The sequence below is a fragment of the Athene cunicularia genome (genome assembly GCF_003259725.1).
Source record: "Athene cunicularia isolate RWA chromosome Z unlocalized genomic scaffold, athCun1 chrZ_part1, whole genome shotgun sequence".
NCBI lineage: Eukaryota > Metazoa > Chordata > Aves > Strigiformes > Strigidae > Athene > Athene cunicularia.
Window position 1 is genome coordinate 21,326,156 of NW_020799142.1, and position 24,599 is coordinate 21,350,754.

The window sequence follows — 24,599 nt, forward strand, 5'->3', positions numbered from 1 at the left end:
TTCAGCTGTAAGTTATTCACAAGTATTTGTGATTTGCTCAAAACCCAAAAATGTGCCATTAAGTTCCAGACAGCATAAAGGTCAGGATGTCCTTTCAGTTAGTGCGGTGGCAACCTTCCCTTCCAACACAGCTGCCCCCAGGAGAGGGAGTGACCAAGGGAAAGCATACCTCTTTTGTTCTGGCTTAATCCTCATTGCCAACACCATGGAAAGCAAAGCTTTTCCAGCTGAGGGTAAGGTTTATGTAAGGAAATTTCAGGTTCAAACATGACAACTGAGAGAGGTGTTTCATCTGGTAGGTATTTATTGAGAGTAAGAAATAAAATCTGTCTCTTAAAAAGCATACAGGCTTCATGCCAATAGTATTGTACTTGCTACATCACCCACTTGCTATCCACCCCTTTGTCCTTGTTTGTATCTCAGAATAGGCAGAAGAGATTGGACTGCCAGGACAGGTAGGTACCTGAATGGACTTGAAAGGTACACCACATGTGAGCAAAGATGTCACTGTCTGGCTACACTAGACAGCATGCTTAGCTGTGTAAGGAAAGTGTAAGAGACTTATTTTATTCAGAAACAGTCTTAGGAGATTGTCCAAAGCTGTCTCCAGGGGGACTGCATGTGGAGTGACTCCATTTCTGTGAAGACACACCTTCCCTAATAGCTGCCTCTGAGAAAGTTTTGCTGTGCTGCCTCTGTGTGCAGTGGTCTGTAAGCAAACTGATTGTGGCACAAACATAAATACATGTGACATACAACTGAGTTACCTGTGTTTACAAATGTATCTCATGATGATAGTTATGACAATGTCAAATGGTGATTTTTCATGAAGTGCATCTGTGTGCAAGAAGCTGCAAGCATAGAAGTCTTCTTATTACTATTAATGAACATTGTTTTGACCTTTAAGAACTTCAGGCTCAATGACAGGTTCAATGCTGTGCATACTGCTTGCTCAGCTGAGCAAGGGACAGTAAGAGCAAGCTACCTTATTAAAAGAGAAGAATGATATATCTTACTCTGTGAATATTATTCTTTTTATTTTCAATCTAAATTTACTCAGTGAATGTATATGTTTGTGTGGCTTTAAGAAAAATGTGTTTACAGTGTCAGACACTGTATTCCATCACTATAAATGCTACTTTAGCAACTGCACTTCAGCAATATTCTGATGAAAATGTGAAGTAAACTTGCCAGTGCTACGTCCAGGATCTAAGCAAGAGCCTTGTCATGAGCGGTAGTGGCTTGTGCAACTCTGACTATTGAGGAGCCTCAAACCCAGATTCAGCACTGGTCAGAGCCAATGAAGTGGACTTCACAACAGAACTTACATTTGGTACAGCAAGGTTCAAAGTATGTCCTGCCCAAGAGTTGACACATTTTGACATATCCCGTGGCAATAAGCAAAATGAACCATAACATATCTTATTTGTTCTCTACGTCACAGGGCTTTATGCTGACAACAGTGACAGTCTCCCCCTGGCATCTGAGCCGCCCAGCCTCACACTCGGTCATGGTCCAACGGGCACCAGAGCCGCTCACTTCAGCACAGATCTGGATGCCTCCCTGCTCACACGGCCCGTCTTCATCACAAACACAGTTGTTTGATTGCACTAAACAAAAGCACAGAGGAAAAACACTCAGGATGGCATCTGACTCAACAAAAAACAGACTAAAATGTTTCCAGCAAAACTGTAGGACTGCCAGCAATTTTCTGGAGGGTACCCAGTGCAAGGAAGATATGGACCTGTTGGAGGGGGTCTAGAGGAGAGACACAAAAATGATCAGAGGGGTGGTACACTTTTCCTCATGGGGACAGGCTGAGAGTGTTGGAGTCATTCAGCCTGGAGAAGGCTCTGGGAGACCATATAGTGGCCTTCCAATACTTAGAGGGAGCATATAAAAAAGGTGGGGACAGACTTTTTAATAGATCCTGTAGTGTTAGGACAAGGGGTAATGATTTTAAACTAGAAGAGGGTAAGTTCAAACTAGATATAAGGAAGAAATTTTTTACAATAAAGGTGATCAAAACACTGGAGCAGGTTACCCAGAGAGGTGTTAGATGCCCCATCACTGGAAACATTCAGGGCCAAGTTGGACGGGGCTCTGAGCAACCTGATGTGGTTGAAGACGTTCCATCCGATTGCAGGGGATTGGGCTAGATGTCCTTTAAAGGTCCCTTCCAACCTAAAACGTTTTATGATTCTATGATTCTTTTCCTATCTAGAAGTCACATTAGATGATACTCAGGTTCAGTGGAAAAACTAGAAGTGGAAATGAGTGGTGCACAGCTGGGGCTTCCTCTGCTCAGAGAGACTGTGCTTGTATGAAAAGCTTGCTCAAGGTGCCTGAATTATTGCTCTCAAAGAGTTTTCTGATGTTATTGCTTGAACTGGTTCATGTATCTACTGGTCTGAGTCCAGAGAACATGTAAGATGAGAGATCTGTCCTTGGACAGTAACAAACTAATAATTCAGACACTTAAAACTGATATCTTTATTTACATATGGGCAGTGTCACTAAGATCAAAGGATCTACGCCTACAAATAAATGTGCATTTTTGTATCAGTGACAACAGATAAATAATCAGATAAGAACAAGGTCCCATCTGAGATTCATTTTTCATAACTGTGTCTTTGTTTTGGTGTTGTGGGTTTTTTGGGTTTTTTTGTCTGTGTTTGTCTTTGCTGAAGTTCTGGCCAATTTTGATTTTTTTTATTTTTTTTATTTTTTTTTTTTTGTTATTATTTTTGTCTGTTCAACCCTGCTAGAAGAAACAGATGAACTCATATCAAGTAATCTTTTTTATTTTCAAAACATGACAATAACTGTGCCTCTATCTGGGGCACTTCTAAAAACCTAATTTTCTTCTTTATCTTCCCATTTCTGGCAACCTTCCATTAAATGCAATGTAGTGCAGGACACTCAGAGAAATTAGATCAGGGAATCTGAAAACTTCCACTACAGACAGATTGCAAAAGACTGGGACTATTTCCTCTGAGGGAAGAGACATTCACCTTTGATCATAATACGAGAAACTGGGGATAGGCAGTGAAGTACAAACAAAAGTAAATGGCATTCCTAGACCTTCCTGCCATGTTTGGACACCAAACACCAGGCTGATGGTTTGAACCAGCTTAGCAGTGCCTTGTTCTTCTGAGATGGTCTGGAGATACTATACCAGGACAGACCTACAGCTAATGCATAACTGGGGATCAAGATTTCATTTTGGTTTTATTTACAATTGTGAAGAATCTCTTACCATCACATTTTTCCCATGAACGACATGATCCACATGGTATTTCAGCTGCATGAGGTCTTCTGCAGTTTTCTGCATTAGTAAGAGAATATTTTCTGCCCATGCACTCCAAGGCATGCATCTTGCAAACAGTTAAAGGTGTGTTTCTCTTGGTTCTTTGATCTGTAGCACAGGTGTCCAGGGAAGGACTGAAAACAAAAGCAGGAATCATGCTATTCAAATGTGCTTTATCTTGGTACCTCTTAAAAATTGCTGAGAGAGTGGAAAACATTCACGTTCCAGTTCCAACTTCCCTGTTCATTGAAGTACATCCTAGAAGTTCAGCAAGGGAACTCAAGACATAGACATGTGAATAATTCAGACTCCTTCCTTTTCCACAGGATGCACCTCAGCTAAGCCAGGATCTGTCTCCTCTGAAGGGCAGGGATATTACTGGGTATTTGACATTGACCTCAGTAGCAGTGAGTGAGACTTTAGTTAAAAAGAGCTCAGATCTCAATTATTCTCTAATATATTACATATGAATGCACCTAAATACATACAGAGAAAACATTTCATAAACACGTAATGATATATACACAGGCACATATATTAAAATATTTTCCAAGTATTTCTTAATTAAGAAATTAAAATATAAAGACCTTTTCTGTGCTGTCCTTTAAAAGCCTTAGCTTTTGCTAAATAAAATGTTATCATCTGACATCATAGACCAAAGATATTTCTGAAAAATACACACACATCTCCACATAAATTTTATGAAGAATCTGCTCTAATTATCCAGGGAATTTGCTTGTTTATTTCTTGAAATTCTGATATTGTTCTAACACCCACAAAAATTAGCTTGTAAAAATGGGAATAACAATTCTTGGACAACATTAAACAAAGTCTGCTTTGAATACATTTCCAGGAAATTGTCATCATTTCTGTTTCATGCTGTAAGTGTAGGACGGCTGTAAAAAGCCCTTCCATTATTTCTGGATTTTAATCTCAAACCCCAAACTTCTCCACTTGTCCTCAATGCAATCAGTGGCATTTGTGCGGAGTGAACAAAAAAAAAGTGCCTCTTTGGCATGCCTATGCATTCCAGGATGCTCTTTACAGCCACAGGTAAGGTGCTAGGGCAGGGTATGAGAAAGCAGAGACGTGCTCCCAGGGGATGGAGAGCTTTGAAATACAATGCCAAAGGCCTACTTTCAGCACAGGTCCTCCTTTTGAGCTCACAAACACTCCCACAGAAAATTCTGGTGTCTAATGCGTCAGTTCTGAGAGTCAACCTCAGATAAAGAGGTATTTGGTGGAGAGAAGAGTCTGATGATGAACAGGGAAATGGCCCTAATGAGCTTCAGGAAACTGCCTGAAAGGGGCGGGTAACAGTCCTTGAGAAAGTGGCTTATCGTAGTGAAGAGGAATTTGGAAGAGGGAAGGTATAGTAAGAAAGTCCTAACTCAAATCTTGCTTACTTGCTGGTCATGTGTTAAGGTTTTGGGTTGGGTTTTTTTTTTGTTTTTGTGTTTTTTTGTTTGTTTGGTTTTTGCTTTTTGTTTTGTTTTGTTTTTGTGTAGGGGTTTTTTGTGTGGGGGGGTTTTTTTGGTTTGGTTTTTTTTTTCCTGGGAATTAGGAAGTGGGTTTTGGTAGATCTATAAATAAGACACTGAGGAAAAGTGCCTGGTCCAAGCTTTGGGACTGGTTCTTTGAGAGAGGGTTTTGAAGCCTCTTAAAAGATCTGGCTTTACAGAAACCTTAAACTACCTGTAACATAGTGCACTTTTACGATATTTAAAATTTGGTACAGAGTTTATTAGCTGAGCCTGAAAACTTTGCTGCATCTAACTGCAACCAAATATGTCTTCAAAGATTATTAACTGTATCACATCTCCTACTTAAGTTAGTATACTCAACTGCAATGAGTCCCTCAACTGTTGTGCTTAGTCAAAATACCAGCCACTAGATCTCTAGTATAGTTTGTTGCCTCATTTCTGAGGGACATTTCATATTCTGAGGGACAACAAGAGGACAACACAATGGATATGCAGCACCAAGCAGCTGCTAAAGGAAGCTGGTACATCTGTCTGCATTACATTGTTTGCTTGTCTGGCATCACAGCCTATGTGTTAGTGGTGTGCTGAATTATAACGTGAAAGTTATCTTTGCAGACAGAGGTATGAGAAAAACTTCATCTTTAAATATCATCATAAATTTGGAAGAACAAAGTGTGATCCAGGGAAAGCATCTAATCTGTAATTAACTTGTTTATTATGTTTAAAATTGTTCAAAAGCCTTCTTTATTTGCCTGAGTGATAAATCTCAGTATCTGAGTCTTAAGGTCAAAATCTTTTAGACAAGGCAGCTTAATTTAGCTGAAAACATTAAGGCCAGACACAAGAGCACTGATCTGTCTGCTTTGTACCACTTTAGCAACGCCAAAAGAGGGGAGGGAGGCTGCTTTAACCAGCTGCCAAAGGTTGAACCCAGGAAGTTCATGGTCCATGTTGTCAATCTCTCACTGTGGTATAATCCCTCAAACTGCCTTGAGAATGCTCCACATATTTGCTATATCTGGGTCAGCTGGGAGAAAGCCAGTGGAAATCAACATATTCAGATGCATAAGAAAAAGGATGGAGAATCTGTACTCATAAGAAAAATTAATAATTTGCACTCATTGCTGAGAAAGAATATTGCAGGGCTAGAAGCATCACAGCAGTGCAATAAAAATTATTAGAGGCAAGGAAGAATGACTGTGTAAAGTGAATGTGAGAAATTCAATCTCTTTTACCTGAAAAGGAAAGTCTGTATAAGAACAAGCTTTTTACTAGAACACATATTGTAAGAAATGGAATAGCATATATAAGTCAGCAAATACCTTCTCTCCCTTTCACCTACAATGAGAGGCAGGCAATTTTCCATGAAACTAAAAAGTGAAAAAATTCATCATGCTGGTAATTATTTTAACTTCTTAAAATTATATTCAACACCGTAATTTTTAATATAACAACACAGGCCAGCAACTCTTGAGAGAGACATAGATGTTACACCAATAAATTTGGAGGAAAAAAGAGAAGATAGTATTTTAAAGTTATCAAATCTCATGTTTCACTGTGGAGATAGTCTTTAGCTACTGGAGACTGAGGTTTCATCTGAATTAACACACTAACTGTGCTCTGACCCCTTCCTTACACTAGGGCCAATTCACACAGAATAGCTGGATAGCTGGTGTTCATTCATTCTGTTGAACTCTCTTTTTCCCCCAAAAGTGGGGACTGGAATGGTCCCTGACCCTAGTAACACCTGCACTGTTCCTGAGAATTACCCTTGCCAAAGTTCTACCAGGAGCTGCTTTAGCAATTTGGCAGCTCTGCTGTTCAGAATATTCCCTTGTTCTAACTGATGAGGATAGATGTGGCCTAAGGCAGCACCTAAGGAGGGTCAAATTACCCCACACCAGCCTGTTGTAGGATTCTTATGTTGTCCTGGGAAGTCTTCGTGGCTAGTCTCTTGGAAACTGACAGGATGTAGGATGGGCCTGAAACCATGATATTCCTGAATTTCCACACCAAATCTGTTTCCCAGCTCTCTTCCAAGCAGAGGCTGCTGCTGAAGGTCACTGCCACAGCAAAGCAAGCCAAGTTACTTCTGCTCTCTGAGGAAGGACCAAGATCTGCTTATATGCCTTACTCCTACAGCCTTAACAGGCTGTCAGATTAGTCTGCTTTGACAGCTGATGATTTATCTTTCTATTATTAGATGTGTTATTTCAAGACAGCGAAAAGATGGCATCAGGTAACAGAAATGACTGTTATCTATCTTCCTGCCATTTTGAACATAATTATAAAAAATAGAAACAGGCAAGTAGTAGATTAATTATAACTGAAGCCTGAATGCATAAGTGAACGTAATCAATTCAATTTACAAGGTTATTGTGACTCTGCCCAATGCCTTCCCTAACACTGTGGGCTCCCCTCATCATCTACGTAACTAACCTCAACACACCCATAAACCAGAGGAAGGATTTTTAATACTCACTTTAATGAGTATTGAGACAAAAGAGTAGAACCAGATTATTTTAAATATTTAGGTGTTTCAGCACAGGACTGGAGTCCTAGCAGAGTTGTTACAAACCTGGCACTTAGCTTTGCATGCAAGACAATGGGCTCAGACCCTAGGGAAGTGTCTAGTGGGTCTACAAAAAACTGAAATAAGCTCACCAGTTTTAATTTTGAGATGTTCAAGTGTGGTAATTTTGACTTAAAACCAGAGTAATCATGCAGGGGACTCTTGAACTATATGGCTGATGGAAAGTACACATACTCCACTGAGAAGTGCTACGTGAAATAACTTGAGGCAACAAAGATTTCTCTGCCTACTACACACGGATAAGACAAATTTGGCCTGTTATCCCAGAGTTTCCAAACTGCTCAGCTCCTGCTGTGGCATAAGCCTGGCCACATTTCATATCCAGAGCTCACACCTACTGTGATGACTTTATAGGAGACTTCATCCAGTCTATCAAAACTAGCCCAGACGTTGGAGTGCTGAGCTCTTTGGTACATCTGGCCATCAGCTCCAGGTGGTCTCAGGTGTCTTCTTGTTAATTCTCTGTTTTGATTCTGTTACCTCCATGTTTAACAAAGAACTGAAAGAGTTACTGATTTCCTTACATTTCTCCTGCACTGATCATTGCAGAATATAGGCTTAGATCAAACAGGAAAAAATAAACTCTGGTCTGCAAGTTGTGAGGTCAGGAAAAGTGATGTGACTGGTCTGTACAAACTGCTATGTAAATGGAAGATTAGATTATTGTGCCTTTCATAACTCTTCAGTCTCTCAGCAGGGAAATAAAATCTGCTTTATTTCACTAGCTTACTGCTTTGATGCTTTATGTCCCAAGGGCCTCTGTTCTAACTTACCGTCAATCTTCTAAATCTTCAAAATATCATTTTATCTTTTTCCATCTATTTCACATATCAAGTGGAGCTGAAATTATCCCTTCACCTTCTGTCATCCAACCAAATTCCATCACTGCTAAAACCCACTGACAGCTCTGACAAGGCAGGTAAGTGATGAACAGGACATTGATTGAGCTGTAAAGCAAACAAGGTACAATGCCTCATTCTCATATGAGTAAAGCTTTCTCATCTGTCACGGACTGAAGACTTAAAAAATTTAATTGGTCTTGAATAAAGTGAGAAAGTCATTGCCAAATTCAGCCTGAACTTACCCACACTCATAGGGCATTTTGCACACGCATTGTGACTGATGCACTTTCTCCCATGGCTGACATTTAGGTTCTGTCACTTCTGGTTTCACACTGGGCACTGAAGTAGCAGAACACAGACAGTGTTATTAAGGGTCAGAAAAACAAGGGCTGTTAAAGGTCTACTCTGAAATTATCCTATCAGTTGAGCTTAAAACATACTGAATTATACAACCATGACATAAAGTCATATCCTGCATGTTCAATAAAAGCGTCTACTGTGTGGAAGGAATCAACACTATTAAAAAGATATGATACACTTTGCAAAGTTACTGTTTAGTAATTTATCCACGGGTCATGAGTCAGATGGAAGGAGACAGGTACTATGCTGAAGCTTAAACATTCATCTCATTTCTGCAGCAGCTGTTTGTTTCTGCTAAATTTAGCAGTGCTGAATGATCACTGGCAGTAGCTTTATCATTAGGTTTCAGAGTTACTGGCTTCGCCACTGTCACTGGAAAACCTAAGGTTCCAAAGTCCTATGTAGAAATGTGAACCTGAATATCTTTATACACTGATGCTAACAAAAACTACAAGTTCCATCATTAGTCTTCAATCTGCACTAACTTTAAAAATAGCAATAGTGATTCTTGGGGAATTTTTGTGATTGCACAAGTACCGTTCTTTGAGTGCATGGTTGTATTCCAAGCTTGAAAATGCAATAGGCCTTTGCTAAACATTCCTATGGAGATTTCTGTGTCAAGTAATGTCAAGACTTTGCTAAATCTGTATGGACACACTTTCTGAGAAAGCTTTATCCCTATTTGTTTTCTAGATTAGATGTCTGTAGTTTCCTACTTTAACATGAAACTTTAACATCATTGAAGATTGTTACTTAAAAAAATATTTTTTCAAGTCTCCCTTACAGATTAAGACTTGTCAAGCAAAATAGACAGGCAGAAATTGCCAGAGAAGGTGAAAAAAAAAAAAAAAAAAGTTCCAGTGCAGAAAACAGGCATACCCATCTTCCTGCACAGGGGAAATTTCCGCCAAAATTCACTGCATTGTCTCCACCGTTGGAACTGTTGGTTGTATAGCTGACTGCTACTGACATTGCTGACCAAATACTCTCATCCAATCATATGTGTGCCACTGTGTCTGTGAATTAATTACCTTCTTAATTTTTAGCCTTCTTATCTCATATTCCTGTTTTGGTTTTTTTGTTTGTTTGTTTGTTTGTTTTTAATGTTGTTCTAATTGTTATTCTAATCTAATTGCTGTCCCTTTTTTAATTTTTTTATATTTGTACTAAAGTAACGCTCCCATACAACCGGGCAGAAACTGTTTCTAAAGAGGGAAGTACTTGAAACTTGTTCTACTTACTACAGAATTTGAATACAAGATGTAACAAAAAATGATGAAAATCAGTCACTAAAGCTGAGCCTAAGGAGTAATTCACAACAGTATTTCAGACAGGTAATTTAGCACTTGAGCAGCAGTGAGCCGTTTACGTACAGCTATGTTATTCCTTCTGAAATTCTTATGCTTCCTGTGCATATGGATATGACACAGCAGCTGATGAATCACAGGACCCTTGCCTTTTGAGGTCTGACTGTCACCTGATCCATCCCTCAGCTGAGGCAACTTCAGGCAGCAGTTGGTTGATAAAGAGAGGACAGACATGAATTGTAAAAGAGATGCCTAGTCTTCTACAGCAGTGGCAGTTGTCCCCAAGCAAGGGTCTCAGCAGGGATATGAGAACATCTGGATGAAGATGTGACTGGCTTGAAGCAACAAGATGCTTGGATGCCTATATGTCACTGATCAGCATCACAGGAGTGCTCAAGACACTCAAGACAACTGCCTTCCAACAGCTGGAAAAGATGATTTAGAGCCGCTGTATGCTACAGCCCATTTCCCTCTCTCTCAGTGCCTGCTAGTATCAACCCACAGCTTAAACTGTTACCATGAATTTGAAGCAGCATTTTCCCATTGCTTCCAGTTCCTGGAGATTTACTCCATATCTGCTGTGTGACTGTCAGATGAACAAAAGGAGTCAGCCAGCCCTGTACTTCTCTGCCATGAGAGGCTGTGGTGCACTGAACAGCTTTCAGATATGGAAGTCATATCTCTGAGGTGCAGCTCACATGGTGGTGGTATTACAGCACATGGGTGGAAAATGAAGTACACTTGGGTGGCAGAATAGGCAGCATACATCCCAGGCAATCTCTTAAAATACAGTTAGTAACAATACTTGATAGCAGTAGCGAAGTGGAAAGCAAAAAGCTGTAAGGAAGCCTCACAAGAAATGTCTCAGGGCATCTTTGTTGAACAGACCACAGAAAACACACTCATTTTTCTGTGCTTCCTGATGGTGGTTTTAGTATGGCTTCTCTATCACTATATAATTTGTACCTCTGTCTATTTTTTTTACTATATAAGCCATAGTCTGTCCAGAAAAGAAACACCTGCATTGCACTTGGAGGAGTACAATGGCTTACCTGGTCTCTTGCACTGGATAGTGTTCATGTCAGGAGACCACTTGAGACTGGTCTCGCACAGAATGGAGTGTGCCCCTTCTAAGTGCATACCATGTGGACAAGACAGAGTTATTCTCTCACCAATCTCATACACAGGTTTCCACGGCTCTCCTTGCAAACCCCGCTCCAGGACAGGCAGGGGACAAGCAGTTTCTAAGGATTGAAGCGTTTGAGATAATCACAGTGAAACAGTGGATTGCAGAAAGCAGTCACATATTTTATCTTCTCTTACACTCCTTAACAAATTGAATGGTAAGACCAGCTGATTTTCCTGTAGAAACATATCAACCATGTTAGCCCAGGATATTAACTCATCACACCAGCCAAACATGTGCCATATCAAGGACAGAATGACAATATGTTCTCCCACTGCCTGCAGGTTCAGCCCTAGCTTGAAGAGGGCTTCTCTTTTCTTAGGACCCATATTTCTGTTGAGGGTTCATACTAGAGAGTAACACCCTAGTAGAGAGAGGTCATACATACAGGATCCTTGGAGACTATGTACTGATACACAAAGAGATGGCATTTAAACAGTGTGGACTAGCATTTGTGGTCAGTCAGCCCTGGCTGGAATGAGGAAAAGATGGAGTTGAACTGCAGGTCTGAAAATTCCCAAGTCTGTATGATCACCCTCAAATTTGACTCACAAGTAAAATATGCAGAGAAAAAAAGAAACCCTAATGGTTCCTGCCCAGGTTAGGGGAAAAGAGTGAAGTGAGGAGATCATCCAAGACACAAAGTGATCCTTGGAACTGTGTTCTTACAGGCATTTAAAGAACAGTGGTTGCCTGGTGCTGCCCATTGGACCTTTTCCTGGGTTGGCTTTAGACATAGACTCATTCCCATGGTTCTTGGATATAGCCACAGGACTGAATTAAAAAACAAAGTTTGTTTCCACAAGAAGTAATTCTTGGACTGGAATTTAGTCTCACTCACTTTCAGCCTTCCTTAAAACCAGACCTTATGGGCATGTTTCTATTTCAGTATTACAATATCTGGATTCAAAATAAAAGTTAATTTAGACTTGATTATGCCTAGGTAACTGGGAAATGCAGGTGTGTTGTTGGAAAGCAAATATTCAGAGATGTTTCACTGGAATTCAGGAATGGAGTTGTATTTCAAACCAAGAATTAGTTAGACATACCCTGGCAATATCTGTCTCCAACTTGCCACTGTAAATTACTGCCACACTTAGCAACAGGGTCGCCAACAAGAGAATACCCGTGTTTGCAAGCATAAACAATGCTTTTCCCAACAGGGTATGAGTTCTCAGCATTCTGAAAGAAAAAGAGCAGGTGAAATTTTGAGTATAGAGTCTAAGAACCACCAGCAGAGTTGAACTCCCTTTGATTCTGGGATGCCGTAGCTGAGGACAGTGGGAAGTATTAACATCTCTCTACAGTGCACTGCTGGGAGTGTCTGGAATACTGGGGGCAACTGGTTATCAATAGTCAGTAAATGTGACCAAAATGAAGACACGATGCTGCGAATGAATTGGTAGAATACAGAACATTTGGGCTACCTTAATTTAGCAAAGGGAGGGTTAGAGTTGAAGATACCCGGTGACATGTGTCTGGCAGTGGTACATCAGTGATGGAACAGTGCTTTCCTAACAGTGTGTAAACTACTGCAAATATGGCTATTATCAAGCATTAGAGGGGGAACATAAGCTCTTGAACAGCCTTCCAGGGGGATCAGTGGAGAGTATACGGCTTTGCTAATTCTTAGGATGGCATGTTATCAGCTTGCTAAAGGTTATTGTGATATGGCCACTTGAAAGATCTGGACTTGAAGACACAGGTCTTCTCTCATTTTATATCCCACTCTAAGGAGAGATCTTATGAAAAATTGAGAGTACTCCACAAACTGCAGGGTTTGTTTGTGAACCAAAATATCAATATAGGAGATGACTATTGATTACCCACAAAAGAATCACTGGCAAAGAGGGAGAACAAAATTTTGGATCTTGCCTCAGGTTGCAGTTGTGCAGAGGCAACTAATGGATTTTGAACTAATCCTTTTATCTATTTATTGGGCAAAAATACTCTATATAGCCTCATAACATGCAGAAGGCATAATCCATTCCTCCAAGGGAGGAATTTAGTCTCCCTGACTAAACAGGCTCAAGCTACAGTCATCCAAATACCGTGTCATATCATAGTTTCACTAGGGAACAAGAAAGTGCAATGGTGAGTTATAGCATGTAGAATGAAGATTCCTAAAATCTGTTTATAATTCTGCTATGGACTTGCAGGATGAGCTTGGACAGTTTACTTTCTGTGCTGTTTTTTCTCTAGTTTTCTGTGCTTTAATATGTAATTCATGTGACAAAATTTTTAATACGTGTATAGGGTAAAGGACAAGTAGGTTACTTTTCTCTGTAGGTACCATGGTCCAGAAAAGCAAAGATTTTGTTCTGGTTTTAGGGGTGGGACTTTTTGGTTTTTCTTTTATTTTTAGTAAGAAATCTTGGCTAATGTCATGTAAACTTCAGTCAGGGAGAAATGCTGACAGAGCTGCTCTACAGTAGCTCTGATACTAAGCTTGCCAAGATAAATACAAATTTGCAAGTGAATATCTGTATTAACTGTAATAGAGACACTGCAGGTAGGAATAGGACAGAAAATAGAGTAATAGAAATAACTTACTTGAACAAATCCATTTTCCAAGAGAGGAGGAGGTGAACAGAACTCTGTAGGTGTTATGGATAGATCAAAACAGTGTGGTTCAATCAAGCTATGAAGCAAACAAAAGTATGACTTAGTTTGAATTTAGTCTCCCTTCCTTTCAAAATTCTACACTTCTCAGTAAAGCCCTTTTTCAAGACTATTATGAGTTGCATTTACATCACAATTAAATCAGGCACTGCCAGGCTATCTGAGAGAGTGCTAAATAGAATGGTGCCAAGTTTACTGGCTTTAACCCCATTTTCTACTCTTACCTTGTAGCAGATTCACAGCCTCTGAATTTCATTTTGTCTCAACTTAAATATGAAAGCTCAGTAAGTGATCTTCTTCCCAAATTCAATAGATTATGCTCCCTTCTGAAATACATTTTTAAATCTTCCTGTAGTGGTGCTCAAACTGTTTTTTCTGCTTACCGAAAATGCTGCAACTCTTCGTCTTCACATGGTCTGCTTTCATGCTGCTCTCCTATGCAGGCCTTCCCACCACCATGCGGGGAGGGGTTGTTACAGGTTCGACTCCTTGATTTCCTTCCCCCTGAACAAGAACTCCAGGAAGACCAGCAGCTCCAGTGTCCATCAATACCACCTATGCCACATTTGGGAGTATTTCACATTAAACCACTCTGTAGGTGGTTTAAAGGCACAGGCTGTTCAAAACTAGTGATGGTCCAAACTGTGCCCTTACAGAGAATTTCAGACTGTGATGATCTAATAGTTCACCTTTCCCAAACTTGCCTTTTACACAAGTATATTTCCACAGTCTATATGTCATCAGAGTCTGAGAGAACATAAAAATAGCTATTAGCTACAACTAATAATAAAATTAAAAGGCAAAATTTTTTAAAGTTCCTGATACTCATTTTGAGTGGTTAGTATTGTCCACTGTATTTAACAGTAATAACAGTCCTTTGTTAAGTTACTTGTGTCTGGACATGTTAAGCAAAGACTCAGGCTCAACATGACCCTCTCCATGTTGTACGTCTGCAGTGATAACTGACCCAAGAAGCCACTGCACGTCACCCACTCATTCAAGTTGTGCAGTGGGACAAAATGACTCTGGAAGCAGGAGAGCACACTTTGCCACTTCTAAACTCTCACAAGTTTAAAGAGTGCTGACCTGGCTGATCTTGCACGAGAGTTCCCAGCTCACAAGCTGCTCCAAAGGTGTAGGGTTTGCAGTAACACACACACTGAGTTCCTTCTACAGCCACCTCACCACTGTTCTGGCAAGGCTGACATTTGCAGGGATCATTTTCAGCCATATATTCTTCAATGGCTTGTTTCAGGTAATGCTTTTTGACTGAGGAGCAGGGCACTTCCTTTACCAGCTCATATAATGGCGTTAGCTATACACAGTAGAGAAACATTTCTATTAAATACTTATAATTGTGTTATAAGAGTTTATAAGCACATTTCATCATGCAAAATAATTTGTGATGTATGCTCCTGCAAATGGGAGTTGACAGATGCTCTAATTTGCTAGCTAGCTATTAGCTTTTTTTTTTTTTTTGGAAAGTCAGCTCTGTTAACAGCAACCCTTAAAGTTAGTGGTAGTTTAAATGTATTTGACCCATGAGATTACAGCAGAGATAAAAGTATAACACAAGCCACCAATGTACAATAACCTCAATTCTCACCCAGTTATTCTCAGTGTTAAAAGCTGGATGTTTAAACAATCCATTATGGTATTTCATTGAGCAGTGCTTGAAGGGAACAATAAGTGAAAACATTTTGCATTTCTGTTTCTTATTTTACAATATTCTGTGCTTTTGCATTTAATTGAAACCTTCCTGAGAGAAATATTTTGGGTTTATACCATTCTTCAATTTGTGAACAGTTTGCAAAAGGGACTTAGACAAGGTAGTAGTGAATATGGCCACACCCAGCTTTGAAGTGACCGGCTTCCAGAATCTCCAGTAATGCTAACTTCTGGATGAGAGAGAAGAAGGAGGGATAAAAAGGGATACACAGAAGTTGGCAAGCTGAGTGGAAGCCACACAGGCCTGCCAATATGCATTTCAGGTAAGGGAATATCTCAAATCTGGGCTTTCTCCAAGGGTAGAGTGACCCTCTATTCTTAAACTGAACTTCACTAGAGTCACTGAAGCAGTCTTCAGTTAGATTATAGGCATTGACTTGCCAAAGGACTTAGATTTGTGATGCAGCTGATCACATTACCTTCGTGGCATTCTCTTTCTGTGAACTTTTCTTTGCTTTTTTATAAAGTGATCCGAAAACAAAATGATTGCAGACTACAACCTGATTAATCAACCGCTATAGCTTAATCATTTCTCCCTTTGACATGATCCCATCTGCTCATCTCTGCTTCAGGAAAAAAGCCTTACCTTTTGTTTAATTACTCTGGGATAGTCTGTCACTGAGCTGGCCCAAAAGGAGTATCTCTGACTGTTCCCAGCAGGATTATCCAGCTCCAAATAACTAAGACCAGCAACAGCACCTGGACTTCCTCCTTCTATGTAGGGGTCTCCTCTAATCTTATTACCACTGCTTCCTGTAGATTCAGGATGGGAAATAAAGAAAATAACAGCATTGCTAAACTTACAAATAGAAATAGAAACAATAATGCAAAAACTATGCTAGCAAGTGGTGAAAGGACTCATTAATGCAATCAAACACCTGTGCTTGGATCAAGAGCTCCTACATTGATAATATATAAGAAATATCTAGTTTTGTAGATATCTTGGCAACCCTGATTGAGGGTTTTTAGAAAAGTACTAGATACTGGGAAAACATTAGCAGTGATGGATGAGTATTGTCTCCAATACTCCTTTTATATGAGGCACTTGTTGTCTGGGTTCAGTGTGTTAAGATGGAGTTCAAGGAAGTTATCAATACCTGTTTCTCATTTTAACAGCTATTTAGGAGGAGATGAAAGAGGGAGACATGACAAGTGTATGAGTCACTGTTGAACATTTACCTGAAGAAGTCAGTAGCAGTTCATCCAGTTTGGAGCACTTTACTTTCTTCTTTTTCACAATGAATGCGTTCCAGCCTGATGTGGTGCACTGGTACATGTCTGTTATGCTCATACCTACAGATAATCGATCCATTAACAATACTGTACACAAAAAGTGTGTTGGATTAATTTCTGAGTTTCCCATTGACTTGAGATATCATGAAGTATTATGCCTAAATTAGAAGGCAACTAACTAGCACATCCCATGGGAAGGTCCATGTGTTGCTAAAGCTTATGGATGGAGGGTGAGTGATGGGGAGCTGTATCTGTGAAAAGTTTATTGTTTCTTTCATCACTTTTCTCAGCAGTCCCTCATTCTACAGCACAGCTTCCCACTGAGTACCCTCATACATGTCACTCTGGTGTTTGCTCTGTTTGTAATTTGTTCTGCTTTACATAGGTTTACACAACCTTTATCTCCAAGCAACTTCTAACCTTTAACACTATTAGAGATTTAGATTGGCACTAGAATTCAAGTTTAGCTTGATTGGGTCCTGAACCAACTATCAAATCATTGCTACCTAGAACACTGCAGGTCACAGATGTTGATCTAGAACTGAATGTTGTGGTTTGAGCATTTTTTCTAATCTTCTTTCTTTTGTCCATGAGAGAATGTGGTGGCTAGTAGAAGTCACTTACTTGATTTTAAATGTTAGCTGGGAGTACATGCCAATAAATTTTTATTCTTGTTTATTCACTTAGTTTCTTTGTACTCTACCTTCTGCTTTCATTTTGTCAGTATCCATATAAAAAATAACTTTGTAATGTCCTCCCAGAGATCCAGAGTGTAAGAAATGAGTCCCAAAATTTTCAATAAGTCTTCGGTAGATGTTGTATTCATAGACGACTGGAAGGTTGGCCAGTTCCTTCCAGAAGGGCTCCGCAAGAGCAAGAAAGTCTGGGCGATTGTTAATAAACTGAGCAACTTCCACACTGTTCTCAACAACCATCAACACCTTACTCTGGGGGAAGGAAAATACATCAGTCATGCTCCATGTTACCATCAGGGTGGTTCTTACTAGCCAGACAACATGCATATTATATTGGCTACTAACCACCAGCTTTACAGAGCTGTCAGATATGTCTCAGCAACCCACTGAATGCAAAAAGAATACTCTGAAGTTAGGAAATATCTTTTGGACCTTTATTTATAATTGCTGCAACATCTTTCTTTTCCTACAATGTACCTGAAAGCCAGCATAAGGACAACGAAAGGAAAATATCACTCTTCAAAGCTAATACTGGTTTCCAACACCAGAGTCCTGGCAGTAGCAGGTTAACAGGCCTTGTCTGAAACTTGAGAGTCCTTCTTTGCACCCTGTTTTGTCTAGAGCAGCCTTTCTTCATAAAGGGCTGTAATAATTTTGAGGATGCTGCTAAATTATAAAATCCTATGTACCTATAGAGTATTGTTCACCTCAGCCTCTCAAAGTTGCTTTTGAATATTTTTATGCAAAGTCTCAAAATGTGACACTGCTAGTTGGTAAAATAGGTCTGTCCTCTGTCAGCTTGAGGCCACAAAATGTATACATTTGTTACTTTATTTTATTTGCTGTAAGATAGACATTATACTTCATAATTGAGAGTTATTTATTTAATGCTCCTTTTTAAGTAATTCAGAAGCATAAACACTGTGACCTCCTGGCTGTTTAAGACACCAGATCTCTCTCATAATGGAGTTCTACTAGTGGAAATATATCATAAAATAAATTAACTTTAATTGCAAAATTACTTCGATTTTTTCTCTCCAAGATACTGACAGAGGTAATAGGGAAAAAAAGGGCAGCAAATCATTAGAAGAAAACAGAAAAGACTGATAAATTATGAGAAGAAACCAATGTTTTCCTTCCTCAAATAGGGAGAAAGACAGCAAGCAAATAAATAAATTACTAATAAAAAGATGAAATGGCAAAAGTAAAACCAACATCCAACCCTTCTTAATTGATACACAAACCAGTGATCTCTTTCTAAAAGGTTTTATGAGATTTTTTTTCTGTCATGCACTTTGTGACAAAAATATATGGATAAAATAAATATTTGCATCTCACTATAAAAGCACATTAAAAAAAAAGATTAAAATATTTATGCAAAATACTAAGACACAGTGACAACTTATACATACCTTTTGACTGTGTTGCATAATTTTATTCTGTGAATAACTGTGTCCACTGTTTGATTTTTCATACCTCTCTGTGTGTTTCATATAAGACCAGCTGCTGTTGAAAAACTCATAGCTGAAATCATTCTGAATTTTAACCTAGATGATGAAAGATAGAATTCTGAATGGTTTCATAAAGGATGTTAAAAAAGATAACTTCTAGAGTAGAGCAAGTTCTTCCTGATGCAAAAAACTCATGTGTTTTTCAGGCTGAATCCATTTCAGATTTCAGAAAAAGTACTGAATGCTACTGGAAAAGCATTTCTTATACATTTATATTTTGTATATTAAGTATTTATGTTATGAAGTAAAGTACATTAAGGATTGCTTGACATGTTTTTGATAAATGCAGACAGATAAAATCTCTGAGACAGTGACTTCAAACAAAGCGTATCTCCGGAAGATCTTCACAAAGCACCCAAAAGCCTTGTGCAAGATTTCTTAGCGTGATTCAGGCCACTACTTATGCTAAGGAGATGGCTTTACATTCAATCAAAGTCTGAGAGGATTAGAAATCACATCCAAGGAATTACAATTTTATGCCTTTCATTTTAGCAAGTTATACAACAGTTTGTATTTCAAACCAGTAAGTGACTGCAGAGAGGGAGCAGGTGTTAGTTATTCAGCTGCATTTAGGAAAGCCTACCTGTCAAGAGACCCTACAAGCTTTGCATCATTCTCCCAGTTTTAATCATGACTCCAAGTATAAAGCTGTGCTTAATGAAAACGTACCTGGAAAGTATAAGCAAGAACGCTTTCACTCAGCCTGTAGTATTCTCTCCCATCACCACTAAAGACCTTTCTGCATTGTCCTCCGAAGGTTTTTGTATGTATGACTCTCCCCCTAGTCTCACCAGTAATGGCATCATAGCTACGAGAAGAAAAACATGAAAGACCATTAAGACAGAGAGGCAGCAAATTATTTTACAGGAGGCAAAAATTACAGAACCATTCTAACTGAATGCTGTATCTACAGATTGAGATCATAAGCTGATTTACCCAAGGAAAGGGGATACTGGCTGACAGACTTTTATACCTGCAGAACTGCAGTGTGCATAGCATGTTACAATATGGAAAGCAATATATTGCTCTTATTTGTCAACAAAAATGAACACATACCAGCACCTCTTAAAAATAAGACATTCCTATCTATCTCAACTGATTTTATTAAGTTTTATTCTTCCAGCAGTTAATGCAACACGGAAACAACAGGGCATCCATTCCAAAATGGTTTTTGTATTAAATCTGAATTATAATGCAAAACAAGTGATACCACTACACTAAGGAAACGTAAGATAATGATTTTTCTAGGTTGCAGCTGGGATGTAAAAAAAATTCCATATGGATCTGCAGTACTAAATGCAATGAACAAAAAGAATGAGCATTGCTGGCTCATTTTTTCCATGCTGATGATCATGTGTTATTGGTTGACGTTTCATTTCATATCTTAAAAGATGTTTTTCAATAGCGGGAATGAAAGATAGAAAGCTTTATTTTGTACTTCAGATCAAAGTGTCTGTACATCCTGGCTTCACTGAGCCACTGGCATGATGGAGGCCATTGTACTGAACACTTTTGCATATGGGACATTTTATCATAGGCCCAGAAAGCCTATCTGTACAGCCAGAGCTTGTAAATACAAATATAAATGCATTTGGCACCAGTACTACTGAGCTTGGCACAAAACATTACCCTGTTCCTGTAAGTTCTGAATTTGGAGGTGTTTTATCAATATCACATACAGTCATCTTCTCTTCACATCGATCTTCATCTGCACCATCTTCCTCACAGTCTTGATCTCCATTGCACACAAGAGATCTGCTAATGCACTGACCTAAATCAGATCAAAAACGTATGGGGAAAGAAGTATTTATTCCTTTAAAACTAAATCATCTAAAATCAAAGCAAAAGTCCTACTTATCTACTACGTTAATTAGCTTGTCACTCCCATGATGAACAGTCTGGGCCTGGGAGGGCTCGTGAAATAACAGTAAATGTAGACAAAAAGAAACAGTGTATAGTACACTTGAGGGAACCACAGCCATTCAAGGTTTATGATAACAAAACAGATGACTTCTAGATTTATTTTCTGAGCTTTCATCCTTTGACCATATCACTTGTGATGAACTGTGATTAACTCTTTGGTAGCACCAAAACCTGTTTATCATGCTTCTCTGTGATAAACGCCTATCTACTGAAATAATGTGCTTTTTTGTGAAGGTAATGGAAGCTGCTTGGATACAAGGACTGCTTTAGTGAGCATTAGTTTACCTGACTCAGGTGATTTCGAAGATGTTTGGATATAGCCTAGAACAGTTTTGAACAATCACCTCTAAGGTTGCATTCCTTAATTACCTTCTCATAATGAAAAAACCTGTACTCTGGGGCAAATAGGTAAAGCAGAATGACTTAGAGAGATGACCGGGGCTGCAGCATATTATCTGTAACACTCCAGATGAAGTTAAAAACTTGCTTAGTTGAGGATGGAAAAAAGGAAACATCCTCCTAAATTAAATTTATCTGTAGGTCAAGGGTTCTGCAAAGCCATTGCCCATTTACTGCTGCTGACGCGGAGGTCCGGACACAACTATTTACTAAAGTTCAGAGATAACAAGGTTATCTTCTTAACTTTATGACCAGAAAATGGTGAAAAAAATCTTGAATGGTACCTGAGAAACATCTGAACCGATCACCACAGCCATCTTCTGTTGGGCATCCCCTTGTGGGGGTGCATGGTCTTGTTTCAAAGGCATCCCCAGGGCAGGGTTTTCCCCCATACTGTCCGTAAACTGCTACTGTCCGTCTCCGAATCTGAGTGCAAATCAAGGGAGATATTAGAAAATCCAAATGCAAAGCAGGAATAGTATACTGCTATAAGAAAAAGAGACATTCACTACTTTTTCTGAGAAAACCATGCTTGTTATTACCACAATATGGTAACAAACCCTCAATAGAAAGACAACTATTTTATCTATAAGGTATTTAGTCTGATGCATAAGCTTGGCCAGTTTGTTCAAAAATCTAATATGCAACTGAAACCAAGAGAAAGCTGCTGACAAATTTCAGTTTTGTTTTACGTTTTTAATAGGACCAATCATGCCCAATATGAATTTGCTAAAGTTCTTCAATGTAAACAATGTCATTGAGGAAGATGATAAAATCTAACATCAAATAGGCTACATTTTGCTTCTAATAAGAGTAAGTACTATCTCATGGCATATCTTTAATTTTGACTAATCCCTGCTATACTGATGCAATGTCAGTTAAATCAGAAGGAAAATTAAAAGTGTCTTGTGCATCAATAGAGTTGCACTGTAAAAATCATCACCTTGTTTTCATTGGGGTTAATACTTTGCAACCAAGTTTTCTTTCCTTGAGACATGACTTCACTAATGAAAAATCAATGGAATTGGTACAAATCAGCATCAGTGGAAGAATGTCTCAGTTTATCAAACAGTTCAGTTGAGCTTTTTGGAATTATCACCAAAATAAAAAGTACACAAATTGTTTTACAACATGAATATTTGAAATGGAACATATTGAAGACAGACTGGAGGATTTCCCTCAGTTTTCTCATTCTGCTGGGTCTTCTGTCTGACACCTGACTTGGGGTTTTAAAGCAGCTCCTTAATGGGAAAAAAAGCATATGTTTATGAAGTCATGACTACAGAAAAGCTGTGTCCATCTATACCTGGTTTTGAGTACAGCCATCGCACTCGGACCAAGGGCCAAAAGAATTCCAATGGCAATGGACTGGAGGGGAAGGGCTGCTCCAGTAGCATTTTTTGCATTAAAAAAAAAAAAAATTAATCAGGCATTTCCGTTCATAAGCATTAGAGTAAAACTTTCCTAAACAGCAAAGCAGACCTTCAATAACAGGGGTATGATCAGGCTCCCTCTAAAACTCCTTGGATTTGCCTTTCATGTGTAAGAATTAAATCAGTCCCAGCTTGGGCTTTCTGGTCACTGAAAAACTGAAACTAGATACATTCACCTAGACTGAAGATCAGCAAGAACTTTGTATAACCATATATAAGCTTCAAAGACCACACATGTCAAAGCAGGAAGAAGCCAGAGTACACCTGGAATGCAGGGAGCTACCAGTGTCTGTGTGTGCCATGGCACGCACCAGACCTTCCCGCAGCGTTTGCCAATGGGAGGCACTGAGGGTGCCACCTGCCCCCGGGTTCAGGGGGGGCTTGGGGTAAACCGTGCTGTGTTTCACAGACGGGCGTTGCTGTGGCTTGCACCACCGCTGTATGCTATTTTCCCAAAGGGCGGCTGACTCAGTCTTGTCACCACTGCTGGCAGTAGCAGCGCTGACACCAGTGTCTCCTCTCCCAGGAAATATATGAAGACCCCTTTAAGCCCTGGTCCATGTCATGCACCAGAAATTGTCTGTTAAATTATACATGCTTAGTCTTCAGCATGTAATTTACTCAAGAAATATTCACCTGGAAAAAATGGAAAAGAAGCCTGAAACTTCCATCAACAGAAAAATCCCCAGCACCTGAAAAAAAAAAAAAAAAAGTAAAAAAAGTAAAAGCAAACTTACTTTGCTTTTCTGCTTTTTCTGTTAGCTCATGAAACTGTTCTAACTTTCTGCAATCTTTACACTAGTCAGCTTAAGAAATAAAGGAGAGCGTCTTACTGATTTTCTTCAGCTTTGTTGTGCAAGCTGTTGTTTTTCAGTTTTCTTCTTTCTTGCAATACTGCCCAATTACATTTTCAACTAAGTATTTATCCATATAAATTAATATTTCATCACACTTGCCATATTCACTTCATCAGTAAAAATTAAGTAAGCAATTGTCTTACCTTCATGTTAGATGAAATACTCAGATATCCAGCAATTACCAGGGAAAATGTACTTCCATTCAATTCAGCAGCTAAAGGCGTCAGTCAGTCTGCCTGCTACTGTATGTCTCTCCTCATTCGGCCTTGCTATTCTGCTTTTCTTTCCCTAAAAAGGCTGAATATTGCCAAGGAATTTTAATCTTAACCCATCTAGTCCTCTCCAGGGACACAGCCTGCTCTGGGAGCTGCTCAGTGTTTTTAAGACATATAAATCAAGGCTTGGATCTACTGACTGGGACTGGCACAAAGTTGTGAAGAGTGCTTACGGGAACAATAGTATTTTCCTTATTTTCTCTCTCACAGTTCCTTCCCTCTGAAAAGACTTTTCAGAGACCCCAGTCCAGTCCTGGTGTCATACACTACCCCACAGCTGAGTCCCCAGTGTCAGCAGGAAGAGCTGCTCTAGAATTAAGCTGATATTGTTAAGGTTTATTTTTGATCATGAATCTTCAGTCTCTACTTCTACAGTCATGCTGATTCTTGTGTATCAGTTCTCAGACTGAAAATCAGCTTACAAATCTGAATGCAAGTTTTGGCCAATTCTGGCATGGTCCTACCTGTGACGGGCTTACTGAAGTTGTATACAGCCCTTAGTTTCAAACGACACAACAGCTGGCTTTTTGTGGGGATGATCTTACATGAAGTATGAGCACTTCACTTTCTCCTTCCTCACTCTGCCAAGCCATCTTATTTTTTCTTTTGACTTTTTTCACTTTCCAGAGCTGATCCTGTCTAGTAACAGCAAGAAAATGCCACTGCTGAGGAAATTTATTTGAATTTATCCAAGTGGAGCCTGGATGAAGTCCTCATGAAAAAGCAACACCCCTATTTGAAAACTCTTCACATACTACAGCTCTGTTACTGCATCTATTTTGAACAGTTTAACACAGTCCTCAGAAAATTAAATGCTTCATGTCACAGCATCACTACATGG

At 39.3% G+C, this 24,599-nt stretch overlaps 1 protein-coding gene across 1 annotated transcript; it reads right to left on the reverse strand.

Moving 5' to 3' along the window:
* Nucleotides 1–286: 286 nt before the first annotated feature.
* C7 (complement C7) lies at nucleotides 287–23,824 on the reverse strand. The gene is made up of 18 exons (XM_026865877.1): nucleotides 23,627–23,824; nucleotides 23,263–23,318; nucleotides 22,500–22,575; nucleotides 21,478–21,619; nucleotides 20,501–20,642; nucleotides 19,541–19,679; nucleotides 18,773–18,907; nucleotides 17,369–17,612; nucleotides 16,612–16,725; nucleotides 16,019–16,185; nucleotides 14,791–15,019; nucleotides 14,088–14,259; nucleotides 13,636–13,723; nucleotides 12,132–12,264; nucleotides 10,949–11,140; nucleotides 8,472–8,568; nucleotides 3,260–3,444; nucleotides 287–1,610 (listed from the first exon to the last, which is right to left on the reverse strand). The coding sequence occupies exons 1-18, from the start codon at nucleotides 23,630–23,632 to the stop codon at nucleotides 1,423–1,425; spliced, it is 2,505 nt and encodes an 834-aa protein (XP_026721678.1). The 5' UTR covers nucleotides 23,633–23,824; the 3' UTR covers nucleotides 287–1,422.
* Nucleotides 23,825–24,599: the final 775 nt, after the last annotated feature.

Bases quoted from the DNA above. Each gene is read 5' to 3' on its own strand.
- C7 (XM_026865877.1), bottom strand. The intron at 14,260-14,790 runs GTCAGCACTCTT...AATGTGGCATAG, and splicing joins TCTCGTGCAAGATCAGCCAG to GTGGTATTGATGGACACTGG. The intron at 11,141-12,131 runs GTATGTCTAACT...TTCAATCCTTAG, and splicing joins TGGAGACAGATATTGCCAGG to AAACTGCTTGTCCCCTGCCT.